General features: G+C 43.8%; 1 protein-coding gene across 5 annotated transcripts in view; it reads right to left on the bottom strand.

Annotated features, from left to right (window-relative positions):
- LOC142592735 (nose resistant to fluoxetine protein 6-like) overlaps positions 1-25204 on the bottom strand; it is a 101927-nt gene that overhangs the window by 28943 nt on the left and 47780 nt on the right. For 4 of the 5 annotated variants that reach the window (XM_075704341.1, XM_075704343.1, XM_075704339.1 and 1 more), the window contains 6 exons: positions 22603-22785; positions 20691-20784; positions 18713-18805; positions 14999-15164; positions 10782-10861; positions 6337-6453 (listed from right to left, as the gene is read on the bottom strand). In XM_075704341.1, coding sequence (XP_075560456.1) covers positions 6337-6453; positions 10782-10861; positions 14999-15164; positions 18713-18805; positions 20691-20784; positions 22603-22785 — 733 coding nt within the window. The remainder of the gene's footprint in view (positions 1-6336; positions 6454-10781; positions 10862-14998; positions 15165-18712; positions 18806-20690; positions 20785-22602; positions 22786-25204) is intronic. The other variant, XM_075704342.1, reaches the window with a different exon arrangement.

Genomic DNA, 25204 nt, shown 5'->3' with positions numbered 1-25204 from the left:
GACATGCTGCCAGCATCATTACCAAAAATGCCGAGACGGCCGAGGAAGTGGCCATCGCCCTGGCCACTCTTGACCCAGCCTGTCACACCATACTGAGTGATTCTCGCGCAGCTGTCAACAACTACATCAAAGGTCGTATTTCTCATCAATCACTCCGTATCTTACGACAAGCCCCGCATTCGCCTGAAAATCAAATCACCCTCGTCTGGATCCCAGCACACGCCGGCGTTGTCCATCCGCACCTCACCAACCTCAACGAGGTTACACACTCAGTAGCACGAGGACTAGTCAACCGTGCCGGAGACGGTGCAGGTGCACCCGCAGGACGCGACCGCCTTACAAGATACAACGACCTTGTAAAGTCGTTTTACCTCGCAAGAAGAACCTTCCCCACCCCTCACCGCATGTAAAACAGGGCACAGGCAACAACCCTTCGCCTGTTACAGACGAATACATACCCCTCCCTCACACGCTATCACACTATATACCCCGACATCTACCCGAGCCAGACGTGCAAGGTCTGTAAAACTGAATCGGCAACACTCCCCCACATGCTATTGGAGTGCAAAGATCAATACCAAGACCTTAATCCCGTGACCCTCTCGTCGAGATGGCACGCCGCCCTGCGCAGCTCCCATCTCGACGACCAACTCTGGGCGACCCAGCAGGCCTACGAAGCGGCGAAGAGGCAAGACCTCGACGTCCCATCGTGGGAGGCCTAGGCCCAGCCGACTGAACTGCTGGTCGTCATTAAAGTTTACTCTCTCTCTCTCCGTATTCAAATATTCGCAGCGTATGCAACAAGCGGGATGCGTTATCTTCTGTCGTCGACACGTGCAGTGCCGACATTGTTATCCGGACAGAGACATGGCTTTCTAGCGAAATTGAAGACCGTTAAATTTTGGAATGCGAGGGTGTTTACCGTTTCTATCGACATGACCGTGATGTGCGGTGTGGTGGCGGTGTACTTATCGGTGTTCGTGATTCGGTTACCGCTGCTGCAATTGAGCTTGCGTCACCATTGGAGCTAGTGTGCACGCGCGTAGGCTTCAAACGCAATAATTTTATCATTTGCGTCGTTTACAGGCCCCCTTCCTCACCTAACACATTTTGTTCAGACCTTCACGATGCCTTAAATATTCTAATTTTATGGTTCCCTTCCACGCCACTAATACTCCTCGGGGACTTTAACTTTCCTGGCATTAATTGGCATACTGATCCCCCTTCAACCCAAGAGTTCTGTTATGAATATTCCGAACTCATCAGCCTTTGCCTCGATTTTAACCTGCACCGGCTTGTTCTGAAGCCTACTCGATCTTCTGCACACTCGGCTAATACGCTAGATTTAATCCTCACTACATCCCAGGAATTTGCTTCGCTTCTAACTTACCTACCGGGTATTAGCGACCATTGTATAATCCTGTGAAATTTGCAGTTAACCATCCCATCTGTTACCTCGTCGAAAGTTATACGTGATTACAGAAATGCTGATTTTGCCGCAATTAATAACGAACTAGAAACTTTCATCACTGACTACATTCCGAATTTCCACACTCGATCGGTTAAGAAAACTGGTCAATATTCAAAGAAAAAGCCAACTCCTTAACTAACCGGTACATCCCGCAAAAACGTATTTATTCCAATTCTCGCGCACCCTGGTTCAGCTCGCGTCTTAAACGTTTACTGAACAAAAAGAAAAGGCTTTTCCGACGAGCAAAATTAACTGGGAATCATGCGCGTTGGAATGCTTACACAATAGCACTGAGCGACTACAAGAATGCTGTAGCAGAGTCCAAAACAACATTTTATGAGCACACGTTGCCCTCTTTATTGAAAGACAACCCACAGAAATTTTGGAGTGTGGTCAACGGTAAAAAATCTAGTGCCATTGAACTGTGTGATCTTAACAACGAACCTGTCGATCGCAGTGTCTGTTGTGAAGTATTGAATGAGGCGTTCATCTCTGTATTTTCGGATCCTGTGCTGTGCGCAAGCGCTGTTTTTTCTGATGAGCATTATTTTCCAATGCTTCCTATTACCATTGACCTTGATGGCATTGTAAAGTTGATACAGACCTCAAAAGTTTCTGCATGCAGTGGAGTAGATGGTATCAACACGAAATTTCTTAAGGGAACTATTACTTATTCATCTAAATTCTGAGCGAAATCTTTGCTCAGTCACTTCAAACCACCATCCTTCCGAATGATTGGAAGGCAGGGATGGGGATTCCCGTACATAAGTCTGGCAGTCGGTACTCCCCACTTAATTACAGACCTATATCCCTAACCAGCGTTCCCTGAAAATTAATGGAGCACATAATTTACTCACACCTGGTTTCATTTCTCGAGTCAAACTTATTTTTCACCCCCTACCAACACGGATTTAGAAAACACTATTCCTGCGAAACACAGCTTTTGTCATTCACTAATGATTTATTCCAGGCGATGGATGCTAACGTTATTATTGACTGCATTTTTTTAGACTGCGCCAAAGCATTCAAAACTGTTTCACGCGAATTACTTTTAACTAAATTAAGTAACCTCAACATTGATCCTAACGTGCTTGCTTGGATCAAGTGTTTTTTGTCTAACCGTTCGCAATTTGTTTATGCTAACGAATACTTCTCTTCCACTGGTCGAGTAACCTCCGGTGTACCGCAAGGCTCGGTTCTAGGACCATTATTATTTTTAATTTATAATAATGACCTCCCAGACCAAATTAATTCATCAATTAAGTTATTCGCCGATGACTCTGTTCTCTATCGTGTCATTTCTAACTCTGGCGGCTGCGATACTCTTCAATCAGACATTGGCATAGTAACATCATGGTGTGCTAGATCCCAAATGAAGCTCAATTCTAATAAATGTAAGGCGATGCGTGTGTACCGTGTTGTAAGAAATACCACCCTTCCTACGTACAATATTAACAACATACCTGTAGAAAATGTATCATCATACAAATATCTTGGTATCTACATTACACACAATCTTACATGGAACATTCATATAAATTACATTTACGGTAACGCTAATCGCATGCTTGGGTTTTTACGGCGTAGTTTTTCATCGGCATCTGCAGCTGTGAAGTTATTTCTGTACAAATCCTTAGTGAGGCCTAAACTTGTATATGCATGCTCTATTTTCGACCCTTCTTACTCTAAAGCTAAAAAACACCATCGAATCCATTCAAAACCGAGCTGCTCGTTTTATTCTTTCGAATTATTCTCGTCAAGCAAGTGTCTCATCAATGAAACTAACCCTTGACTTGCCTAACCTAGAGTTACGTCGTAAATACTTTCGCCTATGCCTTTTTCACAAGATTTATTACTCTAACGAAACACTTAAGGATGAACTAATCTCCCCGCCATCATACATATCGTCACGCACGGATCATCGTTTTAAGGTTTAAGTTCCAACTTGTCGCACCATTTATTTTGATTCCTTTTTAACAAGAACGACGAATGACTGGAACCGCCTCCCTGCCTCCATCACTGCCATTTCTGACACCACAAACTTCAAGAATATTGTTAACGAATTTGTTTGTAATAATCACCACTCCTCTCTGTAATGCCCCCGGGCCTTGACAATATGACAATAAATAAATAAGTGCGGCACACAAGAAAAATCATTTAGCGAAGTATAATATAATGCTGCCTAAAGTCTCAGAGCAACACCCGGGCATCGAAAGGTGCACCTTAATGGAGAAACCTGTTTAACTCCGACAGCATCATGACCACGAGGACATACCGAGTGACCCAAGCTCGTACAGACACCTTGAGCGACTGGGTTGGCCTAAGAGGATGGATGGATGGGGCCTGTCGCAGGTAAGCTCAAAATGCTTGATGTGGGCAAACAGTGCCAATAACGTTAAAAGTGCCCGAAATAGAGATTGTATATATATGTGCGAAGGCATAACGAGGATTTCCAGCCAGCACCACCAAGATAGACAAAGTATGCCAATCGAATTAAAAAAGTGGGGCCTGTAGCGGGCGCAGGTCATTGCAGGTAGCACTTTTCCTGTGACGGAAGAGCGCCGCCGATTTGCGTTAGCCTGTGCAGCGTTTTAAGAATGCCCGAAGTCGGAGACGCGTATACGCCATGTTTATTGTTTATTGGAACGAGCAAGATAAGAAGAAGAAAAGGTGCCCGCCAAGAGCTCTCTGAAATTATATTTTTCGCTAACATCTTCCCGCCAGCATTGTGGTTAACTTGAAGCTCCCAAGTGGTAGAGAAGCTTAATGATCCGTCGCACCTTTTTCCCGTCTGGCTTTCTGAAGAAACGTAAACGAACCCGTTTGTCGGCACCCTGAAAGGCTTCTTTCATGATTTCACGTTCCGCGCTTGCGCCGAACCCTGCTTCTGTGAGATCGTCTCACGAGGACTCGTTCGCACGCGCCAGCGTTCGCGTGACCGTACGCGTTAACGGCCAGGTGTTGCTGTCCAGCATGGGGCGGACGTATTCGCTCGTTATCCGGTCGCGGTGAGTCGGACTTCCGCGATTTGTCGCGCGCCCATCGGCATGTTTTGTGGATAGCAACTCGGCTAGCAGGCATTAGTCTATTGAAGGTGGAATAAATGCCCTTGTGATTGTTTGCCCTACTGTGTTGTCGTTCCTTTGTCCCAAGAGCACGGGTGAGAACCCCACAACTTTTACTCTATTACGCTTTTATTTATTTCTCTATAAACGACATTGTGTGGTCTTGGCTAAGCATACTATGCTGATATCCGCCCATTGCAAGCCATTCAATATCAAGCCCATCAAGGTAGTAACTTATATATATTACAATGCTAATGCAAGAGGACTGCTCAGAACTAATAACATGTTCACTTTATCTCAGATAATTATCTATAATTGGGGATAACGTTTCATAAGCGGGTAAGGAGTCAGCTCCCAGTAGACCTAATTTCAGGATCATTTTTACTGAATGCTGACATTACGATGTTTGCATGTCTAACAAAACATTTATCTTGTGCGAAGTGCGCACTAATTATAGTAAGTTCTCACTTCACATTTTTTTGCCATTTCATTGTGGAACTCCTTGCCTCTAGTTATAAAACAGCACAACACCGTATACAAAATTAAAAACGATCTTAAAAAGTTTTTTATTATTTTCCTCTAATTGATTTGCGCCAGTTTTGTTGTTCTCGCTCACTGTGTTGGTAGCCTAGCAATATTTCAGGTCTATTGCTCATATTTGTTATTTAATTTTTGCAATTGATATGTCTTTGTATTTAAATACACATATGTACTTTTTTCGTTGTGCTTGTCATTTGCGTGCAGTTCGTTTTTGATATAAATCTGCATAAACTCGCACACTTGTCTTTCTTTACTTTCTTTTTCCATTTCTTTGTGTAATTCGCTCAACTTTTTCTCTTATACGTGTTTTACTTCTTGGCCTGTAAGCTAATGTGAAGATATTTGCTTTATTTTGGTGTCATGCTCTAATTACTGTCACTATCTAAATTAGACCAGAGATACCAAAAAGGAAGGAAAAAGTAGAGAAGGAAAGGCAGGGAGGTTAACCAGTTTAGCGTAACCGGCTTGCTACCCTACACATGGGCGAGGGATGGGTGCGATGAAAGATGGGGAAGGGGGAGAGAGAGAGAGAGCACATAGCACAGCACACAAACATCGTCCGGTAGAGTCTATCAATCTGGCATTGTACGTGATAACACTGTCAGAGCCGCTTGTCCAATAGAGTATTTGACTATCGGACCTACTTTTCTATTTCATATCTATTTCATATCTATTTATTATGGGCTTTATAATAAACAGCCAGTCAATTTGCCGGTGAAGAACATATTGAACAAAGGTTTCTTTATGCACGAATGTCGGGTCTTTTTTATGTGCAGAAAGCTATTTAAATTTAATTGGATTTGAAGGTTCTCAGAAACTTCGATTACATTTAGTGTGATTGCTACAAGGATTACTTCAGCAGTATGACATTCACTTTTTTGCGTGTACTATTTTTATTGCACAGTGGACACAAACCTCTATTATATACTACAATTGCATATGGAACGTCTCTGCAGTTAACTACTTGTCTAATTTGTATTCGCCTTTTCTATAGCATTTATTATGCATATCTATGATATGAGCACATGTGACATGTGTCAGTACGCTATGTCAGCAAAGGGGTAGCCGTAATTTTTTCAATAGTGTAGCGGGTTGCCTAGGGGAAGCGTGCCCTCCTATTTATATGCAGTTAATCAGAAGCAAACAGCCACAGTGTATAAATGTTCGAGTGCAAGTCACTTGCGCAGTGAGCTGACAGGAAAACCAGCGAAGAATACATGAAATACTCTCACAACAAAAGGTACGCGACTGCTCCCTCACCTTGTCAGTGGCACGAAGAACAGATGTCCCGCTGGATATTGCATTGTGTAGTTTTCCACATAGCTGACCAACATCGCTAGTCCCATTACAATGAGGACCGGCCATGTGCTGCCAGTTCTGCAACGAGTTTCATGCGTCACGTGCGTAGAACTCTGCGGGCGTGGTACCTAATTAATTAGTTCCGAGTTTCTCGACACACCCTGCGAAGCGTCGGCACAGAATCGATGCGTTTTCTTTACCGCTCGTTTGCGGATATTTTAGTGAGAGTTGTCGTCATTCATATGAATATGTGTTTACTTTCGATTTATTTGTTTTATATATTGCTACATTAGTTCTGCTGATAAAATACATCCATTTGTACGAGTTTAGCCTGTTTGCATTGTTTGAATCATGACGCGGGAGTCCAAAGTAATAGTAAAAGCTAAACAAAGCTACAGTTGGCAAAGAACAGTTATCATGGTTGGTGAAAGTCTAGGTTGGATGCGCAATCACAGTGACGGTTCGGACTACTGCGGTAACGGGGAAATATTCGAACGCACTCGCTGTCGTTGTCCTCGCTACAGCACGCAGAGCTTACACATGAGTGGCAGTTCTGGCGAGTTGGTACATTTGGGCTTCGTGTATACGTAGTTTACGAAAATTGCGGCAGAACTCCTCTCACGACGACTGTCGATGGTAATATGAATAGCAACCGAGCGATGGGGCAACAGATCAAGTTCTTGAAGTCATGTTTATTTAACAGGTGTAGTGGTAGCTGTGAGACTTTCGTTGCCTTCGCTATATGCCACATACTCCGATCTCGTCCAACTTTGCTATGTCACTGACTCATAGCCAGTGACATGTCACTGGCTCATAGTCATCATAGCAGTTTGCTCATGTTGTCCTCCTATTCCCGTCATGCCTTGGGTGTCATACCACCATTTTCGATCCATCGACGTCACTATTTCGCCATTCTATCGCAATCATGCATTCGTCATTCAATCGTTATTACGCCGCCGTCGTCATGTCATCGTTGTCATTGTGGCGCCATTATGTCGTCATCCGACAGTGAATATAACGCATCCGTCATACCATCGTCATCATGCCACCGTGGTCATGCCATCATGATCATTCCAGCTTCGTCATCGGGTCGTCTTGCCGTCGTCGTCACGCCGTCGTTGTCTACACTCCTCCTTATCCCATCGTCACGATGTCGTAGTTCTTACGCTGTCATCGTTAAACCATCGTTATAGTTTATTAATCCTTATCTCATTGTCGTCATGACTTCGTCGTCATAACGCCTTCGTGTTTCCATCGACGTCATTACTTCGTTATTCCATCGTGTCACTACGTTGAGGCCATATAGTGGTCGTCATGCCATCATGTTAATGGGTCACCTTTACAAGCGAGTGCCATAGTAAAGTGGGACCATACCGCAGTATATTGCAATAGCCGAAGCAATGGCAGTCTCAGTATGCCTACTGCAGATGCTAAATAAACGAATCTTCAGAAATGTGGTCTGTCACTGCATTGCTCGAATGCTCATCGCATTACTCTGGGCGGCCCAGGCGGCCACGTGCGCCAGCCCGGGTCACTGTATCTTGAGGGCCATCTGTGAGCGTAGTTCGCGTTTTTGCGAGAGGTTGCACGAAGGTCAATTCGCTCGCTACTGCTGCCGCGTTTCCTCACCGCAGCGTTTCGACAGCGAGTTTCCGCGGTCATCGAGTGACATCTGTTCATGTTGGCTTGTGCGCTCATGACACCATGCTTGTTTATTTAAATATACTCGTGAACAACTTTCTGTAGCTCTGAAGGGAAAGCTATGGAGGCAAAGCGCGCAAGAGTGAGCGTGCTTCTTAAAAGAGTCCCGCGTTTAAATTCACGTGAGTTTAGTCTGGGGATGACAACTAATAAACACCTCATTAGCAACGGTTGAGTAAGACAGAACACACCACTTAGTGTGGTGGTCTACTTATTTTGCGGATTTTTTCTTCCGCGCCTGGGTAAATGCGAAACCGTCGCACGTGGAAACGGCGTCGATTCGGCGTCTGTTCCGAGCAGTCAAAAGCACTGTGAAACGCTGGTGGACTACTTGGCACGGTAACACATGTGCAGCAGTCACGCGGCCGCTGCTTTTCCTTCATAGCCACAGAAAGTTGTCTACAAGTACAGTGTGGCCATGTTTACAAGTTTATAAGCCCGATAAACCTACTATCCTTACTTCGTATAGCTGTCCACTTATTTGCCATAGCAATCGATGCTTCGCCTTTCGGGCGAAACTACGACTTTTCTTTCTTTTTCCCCTTCCCTGTCCCAAAGTATAGGATAGGTAACTCTATGTTTGTATTGTAGTTAAAGTTCCCCGTCTTTCTCATCTTATTCTCCTTCCTGTATCTATGTGTTTATCTTCACCATTTACTAACAGCCTTTCTTCTCGTGGATGTAAAAGACGCTCAGGCGAAGCACAACAAGCTAGGCATGAGCGGCGCTTATGTTAACGCTACACTCCGGGCCTGTTCATCGTGACAGTTGACCAGCGTTAAAAAAAGGACAGCCTGCTCACTAAAGAGCTTGTTGATCTAACATCGTGTTTTCTCGCCTTCTTTTTCTGCCTGTATTCGTAAACGATGATCAGGCGTCATAACCTGACAGAGAGAATAAATTGGGGAAAAGGCCATGCGCCTGCTTGAACAAGTCGGAAACAAACACACCTGATTGTATAGACATCGCAGACTACCACGTTGTGCCTGCATTGCCTGTACCTTCTTTAAGGGCAATCATGAACGCCATGAGCACAAAAGAAGTATATTTTAGTGAGTGGTGCCTTTCCTTAAGCGGCATTTTTAACCATAACTGCAATGGCGCAAGCTCTCATAATAAAGAAGGCTGATTGTACGTCACACTCAGTGATCAACCAAGAGTTCTACCTCTCCCCCCAATAATAATAAAAATATTAAGATTGTATGATTACTTCAGGACCTGATTTTTCATGATTTCTTCATTGTTCGAACGTCAAAAAATAGAGAATTTGCATCAGTCTCGGTGTAAATTCCAGGGCAGCAGGTGTAAATAATCAAATATCCTTAAAAGCTAACCATAAATTTGATATCGGGAACACAAGGATCGTTTTCTAGCATAGATTGTTCTTGCACGCTGTCCTGCACACTGAATCTTCCACTCCATCAGAATAGCCCTAAACAGAATGTATATAGCCACCGTACACTTTCACAAACTTTTTAGTCCTGTCAGAATACACCGAAATGCTGAAAAAATATCACGTTAGCATTGGCAGGTATGAGATGTGAAATGTAAAACATGTTACCTTTTTTTACATTATCACTGTACAAAGCGCGGTTACTCCTGACATCCACATCGTGAAAATGTGTATGAAGGCGGCGCGACTAACCGTCATTTTATGTACAACTCAACTACGTAAGTTTACTTAATGTGTAACACAGTTTCTTTTAATTTCACCGTTTTAGCTTGTTCTATTGAAACACGCACAATTATTCCAATTAACCTAGGAAGCAAATAGTAAACCAAGTGGCGCAGCTTCATTTCCCATGCTTTTCTTGCTTAATGTTTTTCCGTTTGTGTGTTTTCCATTTTATCTGAGCTTCTCTGGCATTCCAATTGTTAAAAAATGATGCAATGGAGTGTCCGTGTGGCCCGTTACGCATGCAGACATCACGAAGTACGCTTTCTAACACTACGGAGATGCACTAAGTGATGATAAAGTTGATGATGACTTGTGGCACGGGTGTTTTGTTGCTCATACAGGTAAGTATGCATGTGAGGAACAAAGCGCAATATCCGTAGGCGATAAAGGAAACTCTAAAAAGATTGTAGGTAGGGCGTTGTAAGCCCAGTGTTACACCTCACTAGCTGCCAGTAATGCGCGTGGTTGGTGGAGCGGTTGGTGGAGCGGTTGGTGGAGCACCTTCCGAACAAGTGCTCATCGAACAAAACCTACCGGGAGGAAAACAGGCCGGTGGTTCACCGGCAGATCAAGACTTGAGGTCATCAAGAGTGGTCGAACAAGAGCCTTCACTGGAGCCAACCTTCCAGCTAGGGGGCTTGCCTTTATCGGGGTAGTTTTCCCTACCGAAGCGAAGACTTCTTGTCCAAACGCTGGCTATTGTTCGACAATCGCTAATTACCGAGAAGCAGACATACGTGGGCCGCGGAGCGCAGTCTAGAGTCAGAGCTCACGTTGTTGGCCGACTTTCAGAGGTGCGGGAGAGAGTGCAGGTGAAATGGGACGGCTTCACGGAGAATTGATTCGCGAGTGCTGACTGTGTGACGTCCATGCCCATCCTCGTTTCTTTCCTTCCTCCGCGATCGGATACACTTTTTTGTTGCGGCAGCTGCGATATGAAAGACCAACCAAAAGGGCGATTTCACGCATTCTTTACTTGTAGCTTAAAGATATGACGAGAAAACCCAATTAACCAATACATTCTTGCCTTTTTAGCCTCATCGTGAAGAACAGCATGAACACGAACACTTGGAAGTCAGTCGATGTGTACCATTGCTGAGGGCTACACTGCAATGAGTAAATAAAAAAAAAGTATTTTGGTTGTAGAAATAAACTGCTGCATGAGCACTTTTTATTGGTCTAGCTTATTTACACAGCTATTAGAAGAGGTACGAGCGCTTGTCTTGTTTCCATCGTCGGCGCATGTTTTAAATTTGCCCCTCTTCTATAGGACACACTATATGAATGGTGGCAAATCCCCCAAGGAAACAAAACAGAGAGTGGTAATTGCGGTTTGCCATGAAAATTGCATAGATATAACGTATTCATTTATTTATGAGTACCTTTTACATCCTTCGTGGGGCATTGTGTGAGGAAGGCAGTACATTAAATACCTACAGAAATATTAAAATACAATACCACCTTAACAAATTAAAACATCGATTAGTGCTGAAAGATGCGAATGAACCCAGCAACCTAAAAAGGCACCTTATAAAATCAAGGGAGAAACAATTGCATTCAAAGCTAAAAACACAAAAATGAAAAAGCAACAAGGGGCGAGAAAGCAATTTTAACTCATCAACAACAGTGAATGGAAGAGTAAGGACAACTGATAAACGATTGTTTTCACGTACTGAAGAAAGAAAAAAAAAAGAACAACAGGGCTGACATATCGGCAACAGTACTATAGGAAAGAGCAATGATAAAAGTGCCACATTAAAAAAACATGAGATTTTGGAGCATAGGTGTTTTGTAAGATTATCGTAAAACACTGCGTGATCTCGCTCCGATGAATGGTTACCATGAAGGTCAATCCACAAACGAATAGCTCGCGGAAGAGACGATGAGTTAAATGCGTCAGTACCACCATATATGCGCGCTAAAAGCCAAAGTTGTTATCCAGTCTGTGGGAAGTTGGAGGAGCGAAATTAAGGCGTATACAGAGGACATCACACTGGTGTAAATACATTATGTTCGGGCCAAGGCGATGTCAAAGCACTTAGCATGCAGAAATTTTACCCGAAAAGGCGCGATATGGCTTCGTATAGAGGGTTTAAACAATCTCGGGTGGTCGAAAAGACGTCTCGACGCGTCGATGACATATTATGCATTCGTGATCGCGAAGTGCAGTTTGAGCCGAATGTTTTAGTCAAGCTTCAAATTTTAAAGCAGCATTCGTATCTCTTGGTCTTAACACATAAAATGCGTTATCGATCACTCAGACCTTTAGATCGTGAGCTGCTACCGTCCGTCACACATACGCGCTGGATGAATTACCATGCTGACAAGTCAGCTTTGCCGTTTATGTCTACACGTTCCATGCAAGTTGGTAAAACAAAGCGTAGCCCATTTTGTCTGAGAATACCCTTGAGAAATCATGTCTACATGATTAGCGCTGGCCGCGCAACGTATTTACTCCCGTATCCCAGGTCGTTTCACCACGCAACACACCTGTTCGAGTGTGGACACATGATGGCAGTGCGGCTTCTTGACAGGTACGTACACTTCCTTTATTGAGTCTCCACTTTTATTCCTCAGAAGCGCAGCGTCTTTTTCAGTCAAAAGAGGGCACTGTGCTCAACTTTGTGGCAGGATGTCTCGATGCCATGCTTCTCCGTACAGGGGAAAAGTAAAGGCGAGCTATGACGGACAGCGGTAGTGTAGGTGCTGCGCTCGCTGACAGTATAAAATTTTATCATTTTCGCAGTTTGTACGATTACGTGCATTGCAATATTTACGTTTCACCTTTGAAATCAGGTTTGAACGCTTACAGTAAGGCAATACTAGAATAAGCTTCGAAACCAGCAGATAAGTAGTCGTATTCTGCCGCACTTTCGCTTACGCTAACAAATTTGTTTCAACCACGAAGCTGACGCACATGGCGTGCACTAAATGCTTGAGACGTTGTCCTTCAAAAAAAAAAAAAGAAGACTGATGCTACTTTTGACCGGAACACTTTGGCGGTGTCATGCCGTGAAAAGATATACGATAAAACGAGGTGAATAAATATGGTAGCCTTACCAAAAGCAACTGTGTTCATTGTGTTGTGTTCATCGTGTTCATGTGTTCAAAAGTACTGTGTTCATCGAGATACAAATTGAGCGTGAGAAAGGTTAGGATCATAAATAACACGTGGTCGGAAACTCTATTACATTAGGAGAGACACACCATCTGAGAGCCAAAGAACAAGCTCGTCGCCGGGGTTTTGATCACGGCCGTGGCTGCCGAATTCCGAAAGGGGCAAGATGCAAAGTGCTCTTTTATGCATTGAAGCACAAAAGTAATGGGAACGCCCATGTTCCACACTTTGGGAAATATCTCGAGGCTGCTGCCATCCTGGAGATTGGTTTCAAGTGGATACGTCTGGCAATTTCACCGGCTAAAATTCGTAAATTGGAATATGTGCCTTAAGGCAAATAATTATTATGTTAATTAGCGTATTCTTGTTAATTCTTGAACACGTTTTCTGATTTCTCATGCTATTATTCTCCGCCGCCTCCAATAATCTAGCTCCAAGACAATAAGTATGATATCGGTCTCGGGCGATATTTAAAAATTTCGGCAGATTTAGAAAGGGTCAATATCTATAGCTGTACCGAGTAAAACCAGAGGAAGACAACCCGGAGACCGAAATGTAGTTCCATGGAGCTCACAAACACGTTCAGGCTGTCTGAAACTACAGCAGGTCATACGCACAAAGTCGAGAATATTGACAAAGAAAAGCTCAAGTTTATATGCTAATTATAAACATCAAAACAGATCAGTTCGAGTTCACTCCTGGAGCGGTTTTACTTCCATATTCGAACTCTCTCCTCACATCGCGCTGCTACAATCAGTGCAAGCAGAAATTGTGAGCCGCAACAGGACAAAGCTCCCCAAGAATATTTTCTTGACACTTGGACGTTCAGTGCATGAGATTGTCGGAAATGACGCATTGAGTTTGAGCGGGCACCTCCTGACCTCAATTAAATGCTTTTTAAAATTTATCAAATGCTAGTGCATTTGAAAAGTTCCTGGAGACCGTTTCACACGAACACACAAATTTAAGCATCATGGCTTAGATGAAGAAGGTTCTTTTCGGTTTATTGCTGCGTTCTGGGTCTTGGGGAAATATAAGGCATTGGCGTCGTTCTTGCATGGAGCTGGTGCACAAAGGTACGCAGCAAACGGGCGTTACGGAGCATCTCTAGCGATAAGCCGGTCAAGCACCTTTCCTATCACGTAGCGAGCCCGAAAAGTCAACTTGGAGAACGCGACCGCCAGCATCGTTTAAATAACGAACACCAGGCAACACGACCGCGCCGCACTCACTAATGTACGCACATGTACGGCCACTTCAATAACTCCGACACAATATGGCGGAGGTGCTGTGGGTCAAAAGCTGTCAGCACCCTGAACGGTGGGAAGCGGGGCTTTTTTGAGAGTACCGCGAATGTACGCGGTAGGCTGGCAACGTTCACGACGGCGACGGCGGCGGCCATATTCCTTGCAGACCGCCGACACACTGCAGGCTAAAGCCCCTCCATCCACTCGCCACCGCCGTCTGCGACAACCTGGTCAGCGAAAACGTGTATGGAGGGGCCTTACTGCAGGCGTGCGTTGGGTAACAGACTGAGATTTGCGCGCCTGGATCTAGTGTTTCGTTTACTTGAAGTACAATATGTGTATTGTTTCTTCAAGCTGATATCCCACGCATCAACTGATGTCAGTGCAATCATATAAAACGTCGTTTATTTGCTCACTGGGGCCTTGTGGTTGTGTTTGCACTGAAAACGTAGCTTGATAGTCGATTAGACGTGCAGTCGGGGTTCGAGTTGCCTTCAAAGTGCTCATGGGCGTCCTTCGACTCATCGTCGAAGGGGCCCGGGGAAAGGGCGCGCGCTCTCAGGCAGCCAGGCTATGGAGAGGGGGGGGATTGTCGCGCATTAGTTCTTATGCTACCGAATATTGCGAAATTTTGTTTCTTTACATTTGTAATTGTGAATTTTTCAGTACGACTTCATTTATAGATGCGGATTAACGTAAGACAAGGAAGAAGCGGAATCGGGTATTGGCATCTGGCAACTGGGCATTGCCTTAGAAATGTGGCAAACGCACTCGAACACATTTGAGGACTCTCATTCGGCGGCAGCCACTGATTTTCAGGGACCTACGGTAAATAGGGATGAGACTCTTGGTACAAGCATCCTGGAATCAAATACTTACTATTTTTTCCATGCCCAGAAAGTTGAGTGCACCAAACAAGTAATAGTGCCAGTTTTCAGCAAACACTTTCCTGCGCAGTTTCGTATGGTAGGCCCAGTTCACACCGTATCCAGATGTGCCGTGTAAATAGTGGAAGCACGCTGTGACCGCCACAAGTGGAAACATCCTGCACATTGTTCGTTGCAAGTGAGTAAGGCGCACTACTTCGTTTGGCAGAATCTCAGTTGTTTCATGAAGCTGTTTCAGGTCTGGCTTATAAATTCGGGTTTCTGTCGACTGTCTCGAGATCTCAGGTCTCGCGCGATCGAAGAAGTTATTAAAAGACAGCTTTGAGGAATTCCCATCTTTGTTACAAATACACGCGAATGGCAGAAATTTTTTCGTGAGAGAACCAGTGTTGATCTTCGAATAATGTTCGTTTCATTTAGGCGAGAAAACATTACACCAATCATAAAAAATTAAAATATTTTTTAAACCATGAAATGTTTCGCGAAACTTAATGAAAATGGGTAAAATTGAAGAAAATATTCAATGGCTGCGGTCACTACAGATTTCCCAATTCAATAAAATGTGTAAGATTAAATCACGCGTAAAGGGGACGAAAGTCATGTAATATATTACAGGTTAAGTGAAATCATTGCATTGCCTACGTTAGTTCTGAAAAAAAAAGAATCATGTTCACGTAATATTAAGATTATTTAGAGTGCTATAAGTTTTACTGTCGTGAGGTGGCAGACCAGCGACTGAAAAAGTGGTGGACGAAGCTTCTTGCTGCCACGCGTCGCCCTGTTGAGACAACAACAACAACAACAACAACAACAACAACAACAACAACAACAACAACAACAACAACAACAACAACAACAACAACAACAACAACAACAACAACAACAACAACAACAACAACAACAACAACAACAACGGCAACGTCATGTGATATGTGCGAAAATATATTTTTTTCCACTTGAATCTCCAAATATAAGCTGTTCACAGAATGTCTATATTCTCTAAAAAGAGTAAATTCGAAGCATCACTGTCTAGCTTTTCTCAAAACCTAATTCTCAGCAGCTCTTACATAAGCGTCTACCTTCTAAATAAAGATACACTTCCAAGCGTCAGCATCTCAGAACCTTTTTTTCAGAGTGCAGCAAACCTAATCAAAGTCGATGCTGTGGCTGCCAAGAAGGATATTTCCGTTTTCAACCATTTCGATAAGGGTTCCCGGTGTAAAAGCTTACTGTCTAGTAGACCACCCCTTATTACTATTGCGCCGAAACTACGAGGAACGCATTGTGCAATTCAATGAAATTTATCTAAGGAAAAGTGGCTAAACGAAGGAGAATGCATGATAAGGCCGTGTCACCTTTGAGGACGCATTGACTCATTGTACATAATGTTGTGCAAACGTTGTGCATTTGCATCAAGATTATGCGACTGGCTCATATAAAGTTCACTCTCAAGCCGTTCGGAGGAATAGCATAAACAAATTTCAGAACTATACGTGAATGTGGAACATTAGCGGCAACACAGCATCACACAATACGTTTATTTGTGGAAATAATGTAAAGGACTAGTAATATAAGAATTTCAAAAGCATAGCAATGCCCATAAAAAAAATCCTGTTATACTTTGAATAACACCGACAAAATGAAATATCACTCCTGAACATGCGCTAAATACCAAACCGAGCACCGCGATGTACTTATGCTGACGACATGAATCACGCCATGGAGAAAAAATTGTTGCCTTAAGCACACTTAGAACAAAAGAAAATAGCATTTCTCCGAGAAATTCTTGGCTTTTGATGGTAAAGACGTTATCTAAATGATAGAGGATGATTGGGCACGCATATATTTCTTGCCAACATGAAAAAATATGAAGCTAGCAATATTCCTTGACTTAAAGGAACATTCGATTCCATTCAACGCAATATACGTCGCCGAAAATTAAATCCGTAAGGTATCAGGGCCGTTGCTCGACCATCGCTTAAAAACTACCTACGATTAAGGGAGCAGTATACCATGGTGATATGCGTGAACTGTTACACCCCACATATGAAACATGGTGTGTCTCAAGGTTCCATTTTCGCTCCCACATTATTTTCTAGTTTATATAATGACATCGTAAATCTACAGCTGCACTCAAATTTGATATTGTACGCACATACCACACCTGCATTTGCTGTAGTACAAATCTCACTGACACCTTCAGAGGGCCCACATCTTGGCTTGCAAAGTTCGATGCAAATATGCTTCAACTGAACATAAAGAAAAAAAGTGTATTTCAATCATGGGAAAACGAATAACAGTAACAGAAACTGTCGGTCTGAAATTTCGAGTCGTTTTATGTAACAGACCTGAATGGCTCGTTTCCTTGGTGTTTCTTGCAGCGAGAACTTCTCTTGGACACCTCATTCTGACTAACAAACAAAGGATACATGTTGTGGTGTCGGCGAATTAAACACGTGAAGGTATTACCTGCCAACTGCCATAAAAAATTTATTCCTTGACACATTTTAGCATTAGTTATTGGTGCTTCGTACGGTGCACCACGGCGCGGACCAACGTAGACTATTTTACGTCATATTCCACGTTACGAACGCAAAGCGTTCTGTAAGTTCAAGTTGCATTACTCAGTTTAGAATACTCGACATAAGAAAGTTATACAAATGTAAACGTAAAATAACGAACTTTACGAATGAATATCCACTCATCGCGGAGCTGTTGCGCCACTCACTGCCACCACGAAAAAAAAAGGAACTAAAAGAATTTTTTTCCCTTGTGTTGTACTGGATGTGTTAACTAGTAGTTTTTGTCGCATTATATGGTTACCATTGCGATAAGTGCGTGCGGTATTTACTTCTGTGTTTTGTGTACTTAGAAATAAGAAGTTTTATGAAAGCTAAGATAAAGTGTCATATAAAGTTTTTCCCTCAATGCCTGGATATCTATTATTTCCATATGTTCTGATGTTCTAAGTGATTTAGGCATTGATGAATGTATTTTCTTCGTTGTGCTGTTGGTATGTTTTAATAAGGTACTTTACTGCCGTTCGTTTTCTAAATTGCTCATTGCAAATGCTGCTATTCAATGTCGAATGTATAGAGGTATATTTATGTGCATTTTTCTTGCAGCCTTACCGCATTTTGACAAGATTTTGTAGTGCATTTGCACCCTTGTATGGTGGCATGGTCGCGTCAGGCACTCTTCTGCCTTTAGCTATGTCTCGTGAGATAATTTTTTAACCTTATATTCAATATACCATTAAAGACAGAGATATTGTATTTGAGAACCTAATTTTTTGTTCATGGTTTGTACGTGGACGACGTTCGGCTTTAAATCGTCGTCTTAAGTTATATGCAGTAAGTTTCTTATAGCAGTTCTTTTTAAAGACACATTTATGCAACGTTAACATGTGGCTTTTTGCTTCCACTACAACTTTTGTAGAAAGAATGCACATGTTCTGCAGGGAATAAACATTTCCTCTCTTGCTGGTAGAGCTTAAGACGATGCAACGTACCGCGTTTTCCCTACCGACTTACAATATAAATTTTTGCATTGTTTGCTGCTTCGTGTGTAAGCTACTCAACAATGCGCTATATCGAAGCACAGCGTCCTCGCCTCGCCAGAGCAGAAGCTACCAAATTTGTGTATTCTAGATCATTTAGCCACAAAGCCGGCACACTCCAACGAAAAAAAAAAGCTCACAACCCACCTGAGGTACCTGTGGATGACGACTGCCAACCAACCATTTCTGCTCTTCTCGTTATTCGATCGATTCCAGACTGTCTTCCATTGCATGAAGCCACTGAGAATTGGCGAAAAATAACGCAGTCACTTTAAGATGCTAGTGCTGCAAAGAAAACTATCAGAATAAGGCTTATTTTTTTTTGTACTTGGGCGACGTCTGGTGCATTATGTTTCTCATTGTCTTCCCTCCTTACCGAAATCGTCGTAAAAGCGATTGTGTAAAGCGTTAATGACGACTTTCAATGAAGGTGTTTGCGGAACTGCACGGATGTCACTTACGCTTTTTAGCCGCGGTATTTAAAAAGAAAATAGGGTTCCTGCACTTAGTATCCTGCCCTTAGAAAAGTATGGATTTCTTGGAAATTCAGGGAAATGAACGCAGATAGTGCAGAATAAGCAATCCGACAAGAACATCTCAAGCTACAGCCACGAATATCAGATAAATCTGTATACGTACTACCCACCATTCCCGTGGTGGCTGAACGATTGCAGCGTCAGAGTTGCCTGTAGCAATTACTGTAGAAAACTCTGTGGTTCGCATGTGCTGGCCTACAGTTCGGGTGCCCTGAAGAGAGCCTGCCGAGCTTGCGCTTTCGTCAAAGGAAATGGCACTCGCTCGCCGCGCTCTTGTGTCGACGTGCTGCAGCAACGGTTGATCTCCCGCTGTTGCGGGACACGTTCAACGCGCTGAAATATACGGGGGATCAAACTTTCGACGATCCTGGCGTCGCCGGCGTGACGTCTTTAACTTTGTCATCCACTGCGTCGCACGCTGAAAGCGCTAGACTATAACTAGCCGGAAAGTCTTCTTTCGCAATTGTGTTGAGTAAATTTGCCGATAAAGTCTGGCGTAACGCGGACACGCCGGGGGCAGTTACGCTACGTCGACGAAAATACAAGAGTTATAGCTCAGTGGGCCCAGTGGGCCCATCGGTCCAGCGTAGACGCTGTAGTGCGCATGCGCGGTACAACATGCACACTGGCGTCTACGCTGGCCTATTGGGCCTGCTGGCTCACTGAGCTATGAATCTCCAATTTTGACGTTTCACAGCAGATCGGCGACCGGCGCAGTCAGCGTGAGCGGCGGCGTGGTTGGGCTCGCTTTGGCGCGGCAGTAGTGGGAATATAGAACGTGTTCTAATCTCACTGCAGAGTCACTAGACCAGAGCGCGTCGCGCGCTAGCTTGGCTGGCTGGCAGTATGCTGGCTTCCAATTCAGTTTCACCGAAGCGAACATGCTAAGTTTGCGTCTTTGACAATAGAAACAGAAAGGAAACCGCTCGCTCACCGCCAACTTATGCACGTGCACGGCGGCGACGGGTCATTGCTACGCTGCTTTGGACAATGGTCAACGCGCCGAAATATGCAGGGGCCCACTTTTCGGCGATCTTGGCGTCGCCGGTGTGATGTATCCGACTTTCGCTTCCTGGCCGCTTCCTGGCATGCTGGAAACGTGAGACTATATACGTGTCTAAAAGCAAGTCTGGCGCTGCAGGCGATGCCTCATTGACCTCCTTCTGTGACGTGCGGAGACGCGTACCTGTCAGTGCGCTCAATGTTCTTGGACCACTTAGCCTGAAGTTGGGAAACTGCGCCCTGAGCCACCAAATGCATCGATCGCTCTCTCCTAACTTTATGGCTAATGTGCAGCTAATGAGCGAACGCCGCCACCACTGGTGAAGGACCTTAACAGCGCCGAAGTTCCCGCGTCCAGTCAAACGTTTGTCAAGATTTTTAAACTCGTCATACCACTGCATAAAGGTTACAATGTTCACGAACACCGTGTTGCAGGATCTCCCTCAGCTTTAGAACTGTGAAATACGCCATTTCGCTCACACGCTTGCTCAGAGGCATAGTTTACCTATGATGTTTACTGGGCCCGATGAGTGATCCCAATTGAGATTAAATATTTACACTCTTACATGAAAAACGCATTGACGAACCTGATCGTCAGAAACACTGACACGCTCATGGTTGCGTTCACGATAAGCTGCCGTGGCAACGTTCTCGACTTTCGAAACACTTCGTCGATGTTTCCTGCATGGAGTAATAAAAATACCAAAAGGAAGCAAACATATGACACGGATTTGTCGGCAGATATACCCTCTTTTCCGAGTGCTGTTTTTCTACTTTTCACCCTGTTCACAATACTTCTTCATTATTCACTCAATTTCATCTTTTGAGGAAATCCGGAAAATTTTATAACTGAATTTTGTGTGGTGGTGAATGACGTTAAAGGCGAATCATTTTTAAAGCGAAAGCCTTTCTAAGCTCATGGTGAAGTTTGTGTCAGCAGACCTGACCGCCGGAGTGTCCGCCGAAGCGTTATCACGCCATAGAAAGACAGATTAAAGAAGGAAAAATTATGGATAGTGACAGTTAGTGAATGATAAAATTATAATATACATTGGTAGATGTTAATAATGACTAGTAATCACTTCTAACGACTACTGATGACTTCGAAATGAACAATATCTCTAACGACGCTTGTAATGACCCCAATTTATTAGAAATGACTAGATATGTCTAGGAATGAGTAGTAATCACTAAAATGACTACTAATTATTTGTAATGACAACTAATGACTACGAAATGACCAATACGTCTAACGACGGCTTGTTATGGCCACAATTGATTACAAATGACTAAAAATGCTTACTAGCGGGCAGTAATGACTAATAATGACTGGAATGACTTGCAATGACTAGTAATGAATATGAAAGGACCAATATGGCTAACGACAACTTGTAACGACTACAATTCATTCGAAATTACAAAAATGTTTAGTAATGACCCGCAATGGCTAATAATGACTGAAATGACTTGTAATAACTACTAATGACTAAGAAATGACCAATATGTCTAACGACAAATTGCAATGACAATTGATGAGAAATGACTAAAATGCTTAGCCTAATAATGACTAATGACTAATAATGACTGAAATGTCTTGTAATGACTACTGATGACTATGATATGACTAACATGTCTAACCACGACTTGTAATGACCACAACTGGTTAAAAATGACCAAAAATGCTTAGTAGGGAGCAGTAATGACTGCTTATGTCCGCTTAGTAGTGATGGACATAATAGAGGAGCGTAGAGCACGTTTTATGTATAAATTACACGTAGACGAGTAGCATGCTTACGTTCTACTTTACAACAACATCTGCGTGAGGCGCTTAATATATTTAACAAACAGAATAGGCGGTGCCGCAGTCTACCACATCTCATTTTTATAATAATAACACTCAATACCAATAACATGACTCGTTCGTATTGCTCGTTAGACATATTGGTCATTTCGTAGCCATTAGTAGTCATTACAAGTCATTTCAGTCATTATTAGTCATTACTAAAGATTTCAGTAATTTCGAATGAATTGTAGTCATAACAATAACAACAACAAAAAGCAGGAACAGTGCTCCTTCAAAGCAGATTGTTGACGGGCTACTGTGCAAATCTTTGTGTTATCGATAGTCCTCGTTACAGTGTGAGTATTGCTTCGAAATATTTCGGTGGCAAAGTCACCTGCTTTCCCATTTTACCTTTGATAGGCGCGGACCATTAAATAAATTGGATACAGTGCTTTTTTGCCCCCTCTCCCCACTACTTTCGATGTACAGAGAGAGACACAGGGAGGCGTCAGCTGTTTTACTTCTTCAGTTTCTAAGAAAATATGGAAATGTGTGATAGGAAAGCAGTAATCATGATGACACAAATTGGCAGATATTTGACAGTAAGACACAGCACTTTTATCAGCCAGCTCAGCTCTGTACAGTGCAAAAAAAGAACATGAACCTAACCGACAGCGCTATACAGGCACAAAATTTGTCTTTCTCCCCGAACTTACCTAGGGCAATTTCGTCTATGTAGAGGTGTGTGTGAAGGGCGATTGTCCACACCATGGCCAATGCACGCAGTCCGTTGAAGATGTCGAGCCGATCGTCGTTACTGGTGTCAAAGCGAAACATCTCCCGCATGGTGCACATCAGAGACAACGTGCGGAAGCGCACCACAAAAAATTTACCTGGACCTAGACGAGAATAAGGAAAGATGTATAGCAAAGATGCATAGAATACCTACATTCACATACAATATACAACAACGTTCTTTTATCTATTCGTTTGCCGCTATGTCTATGGTAACAGTCTAAAAAAGAACTTAACAAAATATGTTTTCTCTGTTCAAACGGGTATAATGAAGGAATAAACGGCACTCCCGACACAGATTTGTGATTAGCACGAACGACGTATTGCTTCTATGTGTACGCTGTAACGGAAATGTCAGAGAAAGACGGACAGAAAACGAAAGGCAGGGAAGTTAGGCACATGATATATCTGGTTGAATAGCCTGTGGTGAGAAAGGGAGAAACGTGCAAAAATGAAGAAAATAGAAAAATGAGCACGAGACTAGGAAAGAGAATGTTAGTTGCTCAGTGGGTAAGTTAGACAAAGTCGGTCAAATCGCCACACGGTCGCGCCCAGATTCAGTGCTACACAAATAGACATACATGGCACCTCAGTACAGAGTGTCATACTGTCACAGTTTGTCGCGAAATTGGGCGGTTTTGGTGTAACAATACGATAATGCCAGTGTAGGCCAGCGTTTCAGTGACAAGCTTACTTAGTTTGGAAAAGGGTACCGCTTTTTAAAGTCACAAAGAAGGTGGGTGAAAAATAAGAGATGGATGTACCTAGGGAAAGTACGCCATGGTTTAATGCTGTTAGAAGACACGCTTATATGCATGGTGATTGAGGTGGAGGGATAAGCATAACCACGAATGTCCACGAACTTGTCCCGTTCATTGCTTTACTAATCGTAACCATTCCATACTAAGCCAAGCCTGCTTCTCATTACGTAGGTATGAATGTAGCTGAGTCTCAACGTTTTAATGGGAAAACAACATATGTTCCATTACGCGAAATTTGCCCGTGACCGAAAGATGGTACCAAGAATGGTTGAGGGCGTAAAGAACAAAAACACGTCACAAAATGCTTGAAATGACGTGAAATTTCTCAGAGAGGTTCCTGTAAACAAAGTGAATTATTCACTTTGAGAACAAAATTTGGTAAATTCTGATCTGGGTGGGAATTGAGCCCGGGCCCCCGGGGTGCCAGACGAGCACTCTTCCCCGACGCCAATCAGGCTCCGCGATTCTAGATGACTAAACATGGGCATAACGCTTGCAATGGCGAGGAGGTGGAGCCACGTCATGAATGTAGAAAACGAGCGTACAAACATCACGACCCATTCCACTCTGTGACGGTGGATGACCAGCGAAGCTCTTTAGTACACATGAAAGGTGTGACAGAGCATTTTGAACAAAGGTACAAACATATTTACTGTCTTGATCGGTGCTCATCGTTACGAATAGTACGCACACTCATTTACTTTAATAAATTCGCGTTCATTTGCTATATACATTCGTGCGTTCATTTCACGATATATTGAGGCAAAGAAGTTCAGACAGAAATTACCGCACCGTCTGGGACCGGGCCAGTGCCCTCAGCGCCTTCGCAGAGGGAGGGGCAGTATGGGAACCCTAGCATGATGAGTAGCATCAAAGTCAGCTGGGAAAGAAGAAGACGATGACGACGACGAACGCGCGCGCAGTGGCACGAATGCGTCCGCGCGGTTACGCCGAGGGGCGTCAACGAGCGAGCTGTGGTAAAAGAAGACAACGATAGTGCGAGTAGTTGCACGGGTGCGTTCGCGCGGTTAGGCCGAAAGGCGCCAATGAGCCGGCTGTGGCAGAAGACGACAACGAACGTGGGAGCAATGGAACGAGTTTGTTTGCGTGTTTATATGCCGAGGGGCACCAATAAGTCAGCTGTAGAAGAAGACTAAAACGAACTTTGGAGAAACGGATGAGTGCATTCGCGTGGTTAAGCCGAAAGGCTCCAATGAGCCAGCTGTGGAAGAAGAAGACAACGAACGGCCGAGCAGTTACACGAGTGCGTTCGCAATATAATACCGAGGGACGCCAATGAGCCAGCTGTGGAAGAACACGAACGTGGCCGGCGTTGCACGAGTGTGTTCGCGTGGTTATCCCGAGGGGCGCCAATAATTCAGCTGTAGAAGAAGACGACAACAAACTTGGGAGAAACGGTATGAGTGCATTCGCGGGGTTACGTGGTAAGGCGCCAGGGAGCCAGCTGTGGAAGAAGAAGACAAAGAACGGGCGAGTAATGACACGAGTGCGTTCGCGGGGTTATCCCGAGGGGTGCCAATGGGCCATCTGTGGAAGAAGACGACATCGAACGGGCGAGCAGTGACACGAATGCGTTCGCGTGGTTACGGCGAAAGGTGCCAATGAACCAGCCGTGGAAAACACCAACGAACGGGCAAGGAGCGACACGAGTGCGTTCGCGAGATTATGCCGAGGGGCACCCATGAATCAGCTGCAGAAGAAGACGACAACAAACGTGGGAGGAATGGCACGAGTGTTGAGT

Source organism: Dermacentor variabilis, chromosome 9 (assembly GCF_050947875.1).
Source record: "Dermacentor variabilis isolate Ectoservices chromosome 9, ASM5094787v1, whole genome shotgun sequence".
Classification (NCBI taxonomy): Eukaryota; Metazoa; Arthropoda; class Arachnida; order Ixodida; family Ixodidae; genus Dermacentor; species Dermacentor variabilis.
This window is presented reverse-complemented; position numbering and strand designations above follow the sequence as displayed.